Here is a 14,645-nt window from a genome sequence, read left to right as displayed (position 1 = left end):
CGATAGTCACAGAGAGAGAGAGAGAGAGGCAGAGACACAGGCAGAGGGAGAAGCAGGCTCCATGCACCGGGAGCCCTATGTGGGATTCGATACCGGGTCTCCGGGATCAGGCCCTGGGCCAAAGGCAGGCGCCAAACCATTGCACCACCCAGGGATCCCTGGATATTGAGGAATTTGAAAAGTACTCACACTTTTCAAATTGTAAGAAGTGAACAACGGGGCGCCTGCTTGGCTCGGTTGTTAGGCACCCGACTGTTGATTTCAGCTCAGGCCTGGATATCAGGGTCCTGCAATTGAGCCCCAGGTCAGGATCCACACTAGGTGTGGAGTCTTGTTCAGATTGTCTCTCCCTTTGCTGCCCCCCCACCCCCCCACCCAAGTGAACAGTGGTCTGTGTTCCTGCGATTCACAGTGGCCTCCGTTTCCTATTTGCTCCCAGTAGAAAGTCACATTATTTATGGTGAACCGTACAAAACTATGGTCTCTTTGTAGAATGTGGGGCTGCAGATGTAAAAATAAACAGGAAGCTCTATTTATAGTTTAAGAAGAGGATCCCAAGATGCCTAGTTGAAAAAGTAGGGAGAGGGGATGCCTGGGTCGCTCAGTGATTGGGCGTCTGCCTTCGGCTCAGGGCATGATCCTGGAGTCCTGGGATCGAGTCCCATGTCGGGCTCCCTGCATGGAGCCTCTCCCTCTGCTTGTGTCTCTGCCTCTCTCTCCGTAGAGCCTCTCATGAATAAATAGATAAAATATATTTAAAAAAAAAAAAAGGAAAGAGTAGGGAGAGATGCTGAATAGCAAGAAAGAGAAACGTGTTTCCCTGTGTGCATAAATTGTTTCTGGAGGGAGTTTTGGAGCCTAACTAACTGGTTACCTCTGGGGAGGACAGCATGCGGTCAAGCACAGGAGGGAGATTTGTCACCAGATTCGCTTTTTGCTGGCTTCTGATTTCGAACCACGTGGAGCCATTACACCTATTGACCATGTTGTCTGTTTGTAAGTTATAAAACCCATCGCCGCAGCTGGCCACGGCCTACCTTGGTTTTCCATGTGACATCTCTGTGGCACCAGCGACTGTGAGTGGTTTGCAGCCTGACAGGTCTCCACGCAGAGACATGTTTCCGTAGATGATACCTAGGGCTGTCTCGTGAGAATTCATTAGGTGACAGCAGGGTCTGTGTACCTCTTGGGGCTTGTCCATTTCCTTCCACTGCATGTCCTGGATTTGCCGTAATGTTTGTGGAGAGCGTAGATGGACGTTCCCCGTGAGACCGTGGGCATCCTTAGCCACCACACACAGCGGCTCTTCCCCTGTTGCCTGCCTCGTTGCTACTGGGGATGGCAGCCCTGAGCCCTGGGGGCTGGTTACAGTTAAAGCAGTTAACAAATACTATTGAAAAGTCAATTCCTTGGGACACCTGGGCAGCTCAGTCAGTTGAGTGTCACACTTTTTTTTTTAAAGATTTATTTATTCATGAGACACACAGAGAGACACAGAGAGAGAGAGAGAGAGAGGAAGGCAGAGACACAGGCAGAGGGAGAAGCAGGCCCCATGTAGGGAGCCCGACATGGGACTTGATCCCAGGACTCCAGGATCACACCCTGGCCCAAAGGCAGGCGCCAAACCGCTGAGCCACCCAGGGATCTGAGGGTCAGACTCTTTTTTTTTTTTTTTTTTTTTTTTTTTATGTATGATAGTCACAGAGAGAGAGAGGCAGAGACACAGGCAGAGGGAGAAGCAGGCTCCATGCACCGGGAGCCCGATGTGGGACTCGATCCCGGGTCTCCAGGATCGCGCCCTGGGCCAAAGGCAGGCGCTAAACCGATGCGCCACCCAGGGATCCCCCCGAGGGTCAGACTCATGATCTCAGCTCAAGTCTTGATCTTAGGGCTATGAGCTCAAACCCCACGCTGGGCTTCATGCTGGGTGTGGGGCCTACTTTAAAAAAAGCCAGTTTCTCATCCCCACCAGCCACCTTCCTGGGCAGCTGGTGGATACCGCACTGGACAGCGCACATCTAGAACATTCTGTCGTCACAGGACGTTCTGGGCAGCGCTGCTCTGTAACGGGCTGGCTCTCAGGTGCTAAGCTTTCTACAGTTTCTGTGTGTGTGTGTGTGTGTGTGTGTGTGTGTGAGAAGGTCCCCTTTCTGTCATGAAGTAATGAAACATTCTCCTCTGATAGACAATAAGTTGGCAATCCTGCGTGGGTTTCTTTGGTTTTTATGTGTAGTACACATGTATATTTCTTACCTATTTTATTTATGTATTTGTGGAACATCTGGAGTCCCTCACAGCCGGGGGTGACCGACAGGCCCCCTAACAGCAGTGGGAGTCAAATGCAGGAACGTCGGTGCTGTGTGAGTGTGTGTGTCCTTATCTGATGGGGAGGCATCCTAGAAGGGGCATCCTGGAAGCCCACACGTATTGAGATTAATTAAAATCCTCATCAGGACCCATGAAACTTAAGGAAGGCTTTAAAAAACATTTATAATTTTTTTAAACTTGTAAATAATTTGTTTTTATTATTTTCTAAAAGATGTTATGTATTTATTCACGAGAGACAGAGAGAGGCAGAGACACAGGCACAGGGAGAAGCAGGCTCCCTGCGGGGAGCCCAACGTGTGACTGGATCTCTAGTCTCCAGGCTCACGCCCTGGGCCAAAGGCTGCACTAAACCACTGAGCCACCCGGGCTGCCCTAAACTTGTAAATAATTTAAAGTTAAAACGTGTCCCCTTCCCATACAGCTCAAAATTTTAATTGGTGGTGGTAGCCTTGAGGGACGCTGGGGGTCAGACACACGGGACCTCCCTGCCATTCCTGAGCTTTCTGTGGATCTGTCATTATTGCAGAGGGAAAACAGGCTTAGTTGGGGGTACCCAGCTGACTCAACCCGTGGAGCAAGCGACCCAACCTTCGATCCCAGGATCGTGAATTCAAGCCCCGTGTTGGGAGTAGTGATTACTTTGGAAAAGAAAAAGAAAGATAAGGCTTAGTTAGGGTAAAAAGCATAAACATAAATACCTTGATTCACACAACAGGGTGCTCGTTTTTGGTTTTTTGTTAACTTTAACTTTTTAAAAAAATTTATTTATTTATTCATGAGAGATACACAGAGAGAGAGAGAGGCAGAGACACAGGCAGAGGGAGAAGCAGGCTCCATGCAGGGAGCCAGATGTAGGACTTGATCCCAGGACCCCAGGATCACACCCTGAGCTGAAGGCAGACACTCAACCACTGAGCCACTTAGGTGCCCCAACTTTAACTTTTTAAAATATTTTATTTATTTGTTTGAGAGAGAGAGAGCGCAGAAGCAGGGGGAGTAGCAAGCAGAGGGAGAGGAAGAAACAGGCTCCCCCGTGAGCAGGGAGTCTAATGTGAGGCTTGATCTCGGGGCCTGAGATCATGACCTGAGCCGAAGGTAGATGCTTTACCAACTAAACCACCGAGACGCCCCAGGGTGCTCATTTTTTAATACAAGCTATGTTTAGAATTGACTTAGAAAGCATATTCTACTGTATTGGGTAAACGAGTATCTAAATATCTACCTAGATGAACATCCATTCACGATACGTAGAATTGGGACTTAGCTTTTATGGTTTGTGTGACTACTGCTTTCATTTTTGTATGTTTTAATTACAATTATTATTTTTTTTTTTGCTACTGTGTCATTTTTTTAGTTCTAACACATTTGAACAGTTCGAAACCCATGTTTTCACGTCTTAGGTGGTTGCTATCGTAGTCTTGATTTTAAAACTTTTTGTGACTAGTGTTGGGTATTGTGTGTGTAGGTTTTTGTTTTTTAAGATTTTATTTTTTCTATTAGAGATCACAGAAGGAGAGGAAAAGGGAGAAGCAGACTCCCCCTGAGCAGGGAGTCGGGATGTGGGACTCGATCCTGGGACCCTGAGGTCATGGCCCGAGCCAAAGGCAGATGCCTCACCTACTGAGCCACCCAGGCGCCCCTATCATCTATTTTTTTTTAACTGAGGCAGAGCAGGCCCGCAGTGCTACGTCTGCGGCAGGGGTACAGCACTGTGGGTGGACAAGTCTCTGCGTTGTGCTGGGCTCGTCACGCGTGTGGCTGCCGGCCCGCACCACGCACACCGCGGGCTGTGCCCCGCTGCCTCCGCACCCGCCCCTCTGGCAGCCGTCAGTTTGTTCTGTTTACAACTCGGAGTCTTTGCTGTTGTGTTTTTCTGACACAGTACCTCCAACGGTTGGAAATCTGTGTTCTTTCGAGGGTGGCATCATGGGACTGTGGTCCCAGAGTCCTGATGCCTCCTGGCTGGGATCAGGCCCCTGTGGCATTTTGTGCGAATTGCTCCAAATTGGAGGGAGGGTCTCCTCCTGAGGCCATTTAGCCGTTCGTGGCTGAAGCCAGCTTCAGGCCCTGCGCCAGGCACACCTGGTGAGCAGGAGCTGGTCCTGTCCTCAGAAAGCCTGGGGACATCTGGGTGCCTTCAGGGGGTGACCATAGGGTCTGTCACTGAGCCAAGAACATGTGTGAGAAGTGAAAGGGGGCCCTGTAGATGACCATTCAGGCTCCCCGCCGGAAGTCAGCCCACCACCTGTTTGTTGGGGTGATGGCTCCGGGGTGGCTGGGGACATTGAGGCTGACTTAAGTGCACCCTGACCCCGAAGTTGGGCTCTCTCACGGGGCCCTGGTCTTGTCCGCAGCTTCCCTCTCTACACAGGGGGTCGACGTGGAGCACATGGCTGAGCTGCAGGGGGTCCGGTATGCCCGCAGCCTACAGCGAGAGACCTCCGAGTACTACCGCGTGCTGACGCCCGCTCTGGAAAGGCTGGTGAGGACGGCCAGGGGCTGTGACCAGGCGAGCAGAGCCGGGGGAGGCCCGGGCAGGCGCTGAGGCAGAGAAGAGGGCACACGGGGCACGGAGCACGAGGCCGCTGGGGTCGGTGCTGGTGGGCCCTGAACACGGGGGAGTGGCAGCGGTGGCGTCTGACCCCTGCTGGGCTTGGGGCACTTTGACAGGTTATAAGTTGTGGTGGGATCAGAACCCTCACACCGCTGGGGGGGACCTGACGGAGGGCAGCTGCTGTGGAAGCCGGCAGGCAGCCGGGCAGGTCAGGCGTGACTTCCATATGATCCAGCGATTCCACCCAAGAGAAAAGAAAGTTCATGTCCGTGCAGCCCACACACCCGTGTCCACAGCCGCAGGGTTCATGAGAGCCAAAAGGTAGAAACACTCAAATGCCCGTTGATGGGTGAATGAACAAACACAGGAAGTCCATCCACACTCGGGCACGTCCCTCGGCCACGAACAAGAGTGTGGTCCCCATACCTGCTGCCCCGGGGACGGACCCGGAGCCCAGGACACTCGGGGAGGGAACCAGACACAGGAGGCCCCACGGTGGGGGAGGGGAGTCCATGTGTGTGACACGTGCAGGACGGGCTCCTGCACGGACGAGGAGGGGGCTCGTGGTTGTCAGGGGCTGCCGGAGGGAGGGGACTGTGTGTGACTGCTCATGGGGACACGGGGTTGCTTTTGGGCTGACGGAATGTTCAAAAATTGGTTGTGGTGACGCCTGCACAACCCTGTGACAGCACTAAAACCCATCCAGTTGTATGTTTTTAAAAGCTATGTTTAAAGGTGGGTGAGTTTTGTCTCAAGTTGAGAAAATATTTTAAATTTCGTTCAAGAGAAGGAGGAGGGATCACTGGGTGAGAATTCATATTTTGAAAAGAGCACTCTGCCTGTGGCCTGGAGGCTGTAAGGTAAGACGTGAGAAAAGCAGGGCAGCGCTTAGGAGTCCCCACCACCCAGACCAGGGGTCAGCACGCTTTTCCTCTGAGGCCAGACAGGCTTCTCCGGCTCAGCTGCTCAGCAGGTGCCACAGAGGACCGTGAGTGAGTGCTTGTGGCTCTGTGCCAATAAAACTTTATTTGTGGATACTGAAATACACATTTCAAATAATGAGCGTGTAACATAAAATATTATTTTTCTTTTGACTTTCTTCAGCCACTTAAAGACATAAAAACCATTCGTAGTGTGTGAACTGTATAACAACAGGCCAGGACTTGAATTCAGCCTGTGGGTGTTAGCTTGCTGACCTCGGTACCATACCCTAAGGCACTGACCGAAAGAAATACAACACTAGCCCTGTGCATAATTTAAAATGTTTTTAGCAGCTACGTTAAGGAAAAGAAAACAGGTAAGTTTAATTTTAATAACATATTGAATTTAACCAAGAACATTGAAAATATTTCATGCCCTCGACATAAAGTAGGTATTAATGAGTTCACATTCCTTTTTTTTTTTTTGTATTGAGTCTTCAAAACCCAGTGCGTTTTGCCCTCGCATCTCAATACGGATGCTAAATTTTCGTCAGGAATATAATCAATACGTAGATTCCATAACATTTATTATTTTTTTTTATTTATTTATTTTTTTAATTTTTATTTTTATTTATGACAGTCACAGAGAGAGAGAGAGAGGCAGAGACACAGGCAGAGGGAGAAGCAGGCTCCATGCACCGGGAGCCTGACGTGGGACTCGATCCCGGGTCTCCAGGATCGCGCCCTGGGCCAAAGGCAGGCGCCAAACCGCTGCGCCACCCAGGGATCCCTCCATAATATTTACATACCTGAGTTGCTCTAACTATGCTTAAGAGTCTTCTGGTAACTGGAGTATCTTTTAAAATTTAAGTATGAATTAAGTGAAATGTGAAGACCAGTTCCTCTGATCCCAGCCATGTGTGACCAGTGGCTGGCAGGTGGGGCAGGGCAGGTGTAGAACACTGGCCAAAATTTGTGGACTGTTCTGTGGGCCAGTGCAAGCCCGAATGTGGGCAGTAGGGACATGGACTCAGAAAGTGGAAGTAAGAGAAACAGAGGGAGTCCTGGGAGGGAGAACTCTGTATCCTGTGCTTCAGGAGCGGGTGTGGTGACCATTAGGTTTAACAGCCAAGCTAGAACACTGACCATGAACAGGGACACCATGTAGTAACTGCTCTGGGAGAGCAGGTAAATTGGGACATCTTGTCACCCTAGGTACAGGTCACGTGAGGTGCCAGGTGGCTCTCGGGAACCCCCAGCCTTGGTGCTGCTGGGGACAGCATCCAGAACAATACTCATCCCAGTTCCCAGGACAGGAGCCTTTCAATGCAAAGCCTGAAACAGCCCCAGGAGAAGTGGACAGTGGACGGTCACTCAAACAGCACACGAAGGATAAGCAAGTTCCTAATAGCATCGGTTTACACAAAGCAGGATTTTCTTAATGTAAAATCCGTGTAAAATAAAATTAACTATTTTTTAAAGTTTTATTTAAGTGATCTTTGCACCCAATGTGGGGCACAAACTCATGACCCTGAAATCAAGAAGCACATGCTTGGGGCACCTGGATGGCTCAGTTGGTTAAGAGTCTACCTTTGACTCGGGTCATGATCTCTGGGTCATGGGATCAAGGCCCACGTTGGGATCCCTGCTCACTGAGAAGTCTACTTCTCCCTCTACCTCTGCCGCTTCCCCTGCTTGTGCTCTTGCTCTGTCAAATAAAATCTTAAAAAAATAGGGGGATCCCTGGGTGGCGCAGCAGTTTAGCACCTGCCTTTGGCCCAGGGCGCGATCCTGGGGACCCGGGATCGAGTCCCACGTCGGGCTCCCGGTGCATGGAGCCTGCTTCTCCCTCTGCCTGTGTCTCTGCCTCTCTCTCTCTCTCTGACTATCATAAATAAATTTAAAAAATTTTTAAAAATCTTAAAAAAATAAAAATAATCCAGTGGCATTTAGTATATTCAACAATTCTTGCAACCATTATCTCTGTCTAGTTTCAGAACATTCCATCACCCCTAAAGCAAATCCATCCCCATCAGCCATCAGTCCCTAGCACCCACGAGCCCTGTCCCCATCAGTGGACAAGCCCGTCTTGGACGTGTCACACAAATGGAATTAGAGTGTGACCTCCTGTGTCTGGTTCCCTCCCTGAGCGTCGTGGACTTAGGGTCTGTCCCTGGGGCAGCGTGTGTAGGCACCTCACCATCATGTGAATGGACATTTTATTCATCCATCTGCTGATATGGCAGTTTTTCATCCAAATAACCTCAAAGTGCCCTTGTCATTTCCATGGCTCTGTGACTGCTGGGAGTACTGAGAGTGAGAGGGGTGCTTTTCTTTGCCCCCCAGCTCTAGATGTACGCAGCAGGTCCCAGCAGGGCGGGTGCCAAATCTGTGTGCTGGTCTTGTTTACGTTGCAGTTTGTAAGCAGCTTTCAGGAGACAGAGTTGGAGGCCAGCTGTGTGGGCTGCACTGTGCTGGGTTACAGGTGAGTCGGAGTCTCCTTCAGGTGAAGGAATCCTAGTGGACACCCAAGAGATTCCACAAGATTCCAGCAGGAGCCCTCCCTCTCCAAAGACTTCTCTCCTGCCTGCAGGGATGGGAATTCCAGTGTCTTCGTTCATTTCCGACTACACTTCCTGCTGCAAGCCCTGCAGTCGCTGAGTCTGGGCCTGGAGGAGGAGCTGTTGCAGCAGGGACTCCGAGCAAGGCTGCAGGGGCATGGTATCCCCCTGGCTGCCCACGGCACCATTGTGTCTGCCGAGCTCAGAGGCAAGTAGGCAACAGACACTGAAAGAATTAGGAGGAGGTAGCTGTAGGAGAGGAGGCCGTGGAAGGTTGCATTAAAGTTTAGGTTTTCTTTCTTTCTTTTTTTTTTTTTTTAAATTTATAATAGTCACACAGAGAGAGAGAGAGAGAGAGGCAGAGACACAGGCAGAGGGAGAAGCAGGCTCCATGCAGGGAGCCCGACGTGGGATTAGATCCCGGGTCTCCAGGATCGCACCCTGGGCCAAAGGCAGGTGCCAAGCCGCTGCGCCACCCAGGGATCCCCAAAGTTTAGGTTTTCAGTAGTTGCTCCCTCCCATGAAAAGTAAACCCATACACAGTGCTTTACCCTCAGTGGTACAGAGCAGGTGACAGCAAACTGCAGGTGGCCAGAGTGTAAATGCTTTTGTCTTTGCAGCCCATTGGATGGATCTCTGTTGAGACCACTCCACTACGCTATTGTAACGGGAAGGTTAAGGACAGCTCATAAACAAATGGGGACGTTTATGTATTGATAAAACTTTATTTACAAAATCAGATGCTGGGTTGTATTTGGCCCACAGCCATTGTTGCCAGCCCTGGTACAGGAATAAGAGTAAAAGCTAAACCGCAAAATCTGATGATGCAGGTTCTATATCATGTACCAGAAACTTCACACAAAATCTGATGATGCAGTGCATTGTGATCTGAGAGCCAGACAGGAGTTCAGTTGTGTCATCGGGTCAAATGTCATCCCGCCTTGACATTGCTCTGCAAGACATTTATGGTCCTTGCCCTCCCCCCACTCTGACATGCCGGGTGGGGGTTAGTAACCTCTCTGTCAATGCGATCTCATTGAATTCTCCTCAGTTTCATGCCTGCATAATCCACTGAGGTGACCACTAGCCCCATGTGGCTCTTGAGCACATGTCATGCAGCCAGTGAGGCTGAACAAGAGGTGGTTTCATTTGATTTCATCTTAAATTGATTTAAGTTAGAACTTAAGTGGCTCCCGTGGTAGACCGAGCAGCTCTTGGCTTTGCGATCCAATGTTTTCAAAGAACTAGTGCAGCTCTCGGCTTTGCAACCCAGTGTTTTCAAACAACTACAGAACTCGCTGAATAAGCTTATATCTCTTGTCTGTTTCACTGCAGGAAGCCAGAAAGGCCCATGGACGGAAAGAGACTTAAAGTCAGGTATGTCTCACCCTCTCCCCTGGAGCTCCCTGCCCTCCGCAGAGTTTCTCTGATTGTAGTCCTGTGGAGAGGTTCCCAAGACTTCTTTCCAGTACACAAAGAAATCCCTCAAATGCAGTAAATGCTACTTTTGCACCCCAGCCTCCTCCAGAGGGCTGGGAGGGAATAGATTCAAAGTCCTTTGTGGGCAAAGGATTTAAAGATGAGACACTTTGAATTACACGTGGCCAAACATGAATGAGAGAAAACATTACTGATCCTTTTTGGAAAGTGGTGGGAATCTGCTGTCAAAAAAGAGTTTAGAAAATAAGAGTGAGTACCACAAAGTCCTCAACTAGGAGTGATCCAGGCCCCAGGGGACGCTGGGCAGTGTCTGGGGACATCTGTGATTATAAGGAGTTGGGGTTCCTGGCCTCAAGTGGGTAGGATTAGGACCCCACAGAGAGCAGTCTGGCCCCAGAAGTGAAGTGTATATTTAAATGGTTAACATGGTAAATTTTATATCGTATATGTTTTACCACAACTTGAAAAGTTCAGTTTCACCCATATCTTTTAAAAACTATGGGTATTGGGATCCCTGGGTTGCTCAGTGGTTTAGCGCCTGCCTTTGGCCCAGGGCATGGTCCTGGAGTCCTGGGATTGAGTCCTGCATCGGGCTCCCTGCAGGGAGCCTGCTTCTCCCTCTGCCTGTGTCTCTGCCTCTCTCTCTCCTCTCTCTCTCTGTGTGTCTCATAAATAAATAAATAAAATATTAAAAAAAAACCTATGGGTACTAGAAAATGTGGAAGTTCACATGGCACAACTCTGTTTCTATTGCATAGCTCTGGCCTTTGTGCAGCTCGACATTCTTGTGTTCCATCTCTGTACTAATTCTGAGGAAATTATTTCAGAAACGTTCAGGGCTAAAAAAGTAAAAAAGGAGAGGTTTTCCATGCTCTAGAGACTCTTGGTGCAGCCAGGAGAGAGGGAGCAGGGATCAAGAACTTGGTTCTTTTCTGCCCTCAGGTCACTGTCCAGGGAACACCTTTTCCTGCCGGAACAGCCAATGTGTGACCAAAGTGAACCCGGAGTGTGATGACAGAGTGGACTGCTCTGATGGATCTGATGAGGCCCACTGTGGTCAGTCTCCTATCTGGCTGGTCTCTGGGCCATGTCCCCTTTCCAGGGTCAGCTTCTGGTTCTGTTCTCTCGCCCACTGTGCACATTACACATGGGCACTTGGCCCCAGTATTTACTGGAGGTGGGCTGAGAAAAGGAGAGGACACTCATGATATGGCTGAAAAGACAGATCCTCGCCAGACTATGAGAAGCCTCAAATGCCAGGAACTGGAGCTCTGTCCTATATGCAGTGAGATTTGAGCAAGGGAGTCTTACAATTAAAATGCTGTAAGAGTAGCCAACATTCTCTAGCAGTGCTAGCCCATGCAATAAGGTAAGAGCAATAGTTTAAGTGTGGAAAAGAAGAAAGAAAACCATCACAATTTGTACTGGATCTCATTGTTTATATAAATGAATAAATTGGCTAGCCAGCTATTAGAAAATAAGACAGTTCAATGCTGAGGGGAGAATAAGACGAACAACACATAAAAACTATTGCTTTGCTTTATACAAGCAACAACAGATTAGAATATAGAAGGCAAAGAACCCCACTCGTGATCAATAGCGACAAAAGATGAGTGTGTCGAGCGTGTAATGTAGAATTATAAAGCTTCATTGAAGGCTATAAATTGAATTAAGCCAAGACCCAGCATTCCAGGAAAAGATGTATGTATAAGAATTTTGAAAAAAAAAAGGAAAAAAAAATTTTGAAACTTGCAACATACATGGTGAAGGAGACATTTGTCGCATGTGGCACTTGGATGTGAGGAGTGATGTGTGGAGGCTGGTTGAGACTGGGGGCTGTGGTTGGGGTCCGCAAGGCCCCCTCAGGGTCAGTGATTCCCTCGAAGGACTCGTAGAAGTCAGGTGTTCTATGTATGGTTATGGCTTTTTCAAAGGAAAAGGCGCAGAGGGCAGAGAGGGCGAGACCAGGAGTGAGCAAGTGTCCCTCTGCCCTCTCACAGTGGAGTCACGTGGACAGCCCTGAACTCACTGTCCCAGCAGCAGCATGGACTGCACACTCCCAAGTGTTCCCAACCAGGGCAGCTCGCCGAGCCTCACTGTCCAGTGTTTGTCCTGGGGGTTAGTCACGTGGCTGTGTAGCCTCGGCACAGCTCACTTTATGTAGGAGAGACCCGGGGCTGCCGTAAACGGGGTGGCCTAAACAGCAGACACGTTCTTGGTCACAATGTAGGGGCCGGAAGCCCAAGATCAAGGTGTCCAAAGGTCTGATTCCTTCAGAGCTGGTGGAGAACCTGTTTCCTGCTTCTCTCCCAGCTTCTGGGGTTTGTTGGATGCCTGGCATTTCTTGGCTTGTACAAGTGTCACCCAGATGTCTGCTGTCATGTTCACAAGGCATTCTCCCTGTGTGCAGGTCTGTGCCCAGACTTCCCCTTTATATGAGAACACCAGTCATTGGATTTAGGGCCCTGCCTTCTGGGGCTCCTGGTTGGTGACCTCTGTCTTGCAGACTGCGGTCTACAGCCTGGCTGGAAGACGGCAGGCCGGATCGTGGGGGGCATGGAAGCATCTCCTGGGGAGTTCCCGTGGCAAGTCAGCCTTCGAGAAAACAACGAACACTTCTGTGGGGCTGCTGTCGTCAGGGCCAGGTGGCTGGTGTCTGCGGCCCACTGCTTCAACGAGTGAGCCCCGTGCCCCTTGGTCCCGCCTGCCTTCCCACTGTTGGAGGGCCACCTTCCAGCATCCTCAGAACCCCTTGGAGCTCTTTTCTCTTTTCCTTTTTTAAATATATTTTTTTAAGGGATCCCTGGGTGGCGCAGCGGTTTAGCGTCTGCCTTTGGCCCAGGGCGCGATCCTGGAGACCCGGGATCGAATCCCACATCGGGTTCCCAGTGCATGGAGCCTGCTTCTCTCTCTGCCTATGTCTCTGCCTCTCTCTCTCTCTGTGTGTGACTATCATAAATAAATAAAAATTGAAAAAAAATTAAAAAAAAATAAAAAATAAATATATTTTTTTAAGATTTTATTTGAGAGAAAGAGGGAGAAGGAGAGGGAGAGAGAATCTGAAGCAGACTCTACCCTGAACACAGAGCCCAGCATGGGGCTCAGTCCCACAACTGAGAGATCATGAAGAGCCAAGAGTCAGACACGTAACTGAGCCACCTAGGCGCCCGTCTTTTCTTTTCATTGTTGAATCTGAGAGAGGGCGAGCTTTGTGGAACAGAACCGAGCCTTGTCCCGTGTTCCTGCTGGGAAGCGTGCTGTTCCGTGGACTGGGTGTGGGGCCGTGAGACACATCAGCTGCAGGGCCAGCGTTAGGGTGAAGAGAGCAAGGTACTCACCTGGGAGGGGGACGTGTAGGGACAGCCTCCAAAAAACAGTCATCATGACAAGTAATACTGTCATGTCATGTTGCAAAAAAAAAAAAAAAAAAAAAATCAAAATGAGTGCAAAGAAATAAAAAGATCCACAATAAACAGAATATCCAGTTCTGAAACGGAGACCAGGTTAGCCAGGCCGGGCGAGGGGGGCGAGCGGGGCCCGGGCAGGCTGGATCCCCGCTTGGGGCAGAGGTCAGTGCTCTGTTCATCGTGGGCCTTCTGCGTTTGTTCAGGTGTTCGCCGCAAGGCGTGAAGATCCCGTGTATCATGAGGGCTGGGGTTTGGGGTGCCCCCTTACCATTTCGTACCCAGGTCTGTAGCTTAAAGTGTTGGTCGTTGGTGCAGGATGGATTTCTTCTGCGCGTATGTTCGTTATTGAGAGTGTTGCATGGAGATACCAGTTGCAATGACTGGGTTTTGGGGCGCCCCCTTGACCTTTGCCCCTCCAGGCGGGTGCCTCCCTTGCCTCTTGCTGCTGCCCGTCCCGTGGGTGGGCCTCTGAGCTGTGGTCTGTCCTGCAGGTTCCAGGACCCGAGAGAGTGGGTGGCCTACGCGGGCACGACCTACCTCAGCGGCACGGAAGCCAGCACGGTGCGGGCGCGCGTGGCCCGCATCATCCCGCACCCGTCGTACAACCCGGACACGGCCGACTTCGACGTGGCGGTGCTGCAGCTGGACGGGCCCCTCCCCTTCGGCAGGCACGTCCAGCCCGTGTGCCTCCCCGCCGCCACGCACGTCTTCCCGGCGCGGAGGAAGTGCCTGATCTCGGGCTGGGGCTACCTCAGGGAGGACTTCCGTAAGTCCCCGCCGGCCCGGGGTCAGTGTTTGCGAGCGCCGCCGCCTCGAGGGGTGTGCAGCCCCGGACACGCGGGGTCACGCTTGCAGCCGGGGCCGAACCGGGCAGTGCGCCCCGTTACTGTACCAGCTCAGACCGGGACCCGGTGTCTCTTCCTGGTGTGTTCGCTGCCACGTGGTGTGCATTTTTGTGCTTTCTGACGGTGATTTCTGAAGGGGCGCCGTAGCGGGGCGGGGGGGCGCTGGCCACTGTGCCCAGTGCAGGGAGGCAGGGGTGTGCCCGCTGAGGAAACGCGTTAGGTAAGCCGCCTTCGGTGGGAGTGACGGCAGGTCAAGGAATCAACCGTGTACGTTAACCAAGGTGCGTTTAGACAGAAGCACGTGTACCACGAGGGTACGTGTTGGTTCACGAAATGTGGGGACCAGCAGCTTGTAGGAACCTTCCCCATGTGCCCCCAGGAGCCATGCTTCCTACTCGCTAACTTGGGATTCACGGGGACTCCATAGCACAGAACTGCCCGGGTGGGAACCGAAGTAACGTGGCGGGAGCACGTGCTGCGAGGAAAGCGGTGGGATGTCTCAGGGAAGTGGAGTGGGCTGCGGGCAGCCGTGGGGAGGGCCCCGCGACGGGCGCCTCAGCTCGACCTGGCCAAGGGGGCAGAGCGCCAGG

General features: G+C 51.0%; 1 protein-coding gene across 1 annotated transcript in view; it reads left to right on the top strand.

Annotated features, from left to right (window-relative positions):
- The window catches only part of TMPRSS9 (transmembrane serine protease 9), a 47,535-nt gene that overhangs the window by 18,933 nt on the left and 13,957 nt on the right, over positions 1–14,645 (top strand). The window contains exons 3-9 of the mRNA XM_072721890.1: positions 4,683–4,810; positions 8,220–8,287; positions 8,396–8,571; positions 9,699–9,740; positions 10,746–10,859; positions 12,310–12,481; positions 13,702–13,976. Of these exons, the coding sequence (XP_072577991.1) occupies positions 4,683–4,810; positions 8,220–8,287; positions 8,396–8,571; positions 9,699–9,740; positions 10,746–10,859; positions 12,310–12,481; positions 13,702–13,976 (975 nt within the window). The remainder of the gene's footprint in view (positions 1–4,682; positions 4,811–8,219; positions 8,288–8,395; positions 8,572–9,698; positions 9,741–10,745; positions 10,860–12,309; positions 12,482–13,701; positions 13,977–14,645) is intronic.

Source organism: Vulpes vulpes, chromosome 9 (assembly GCF_048418805.1).
Source record: "Vulpes vulpes isolate BD-2025 chromosome 9, VulVul3, whole genome shotgun sequence".
Lineage (NCBI taxonomy): Eukaryota > Metazoa > Chordata > Mammalia > Carnivora > Canidae > Vulpes > Vulpes vulpes.
Note: the sequence above shows the minus strand (reverse complement) of the source record. Positions and strands in the feature narration are given on the sequence as shown.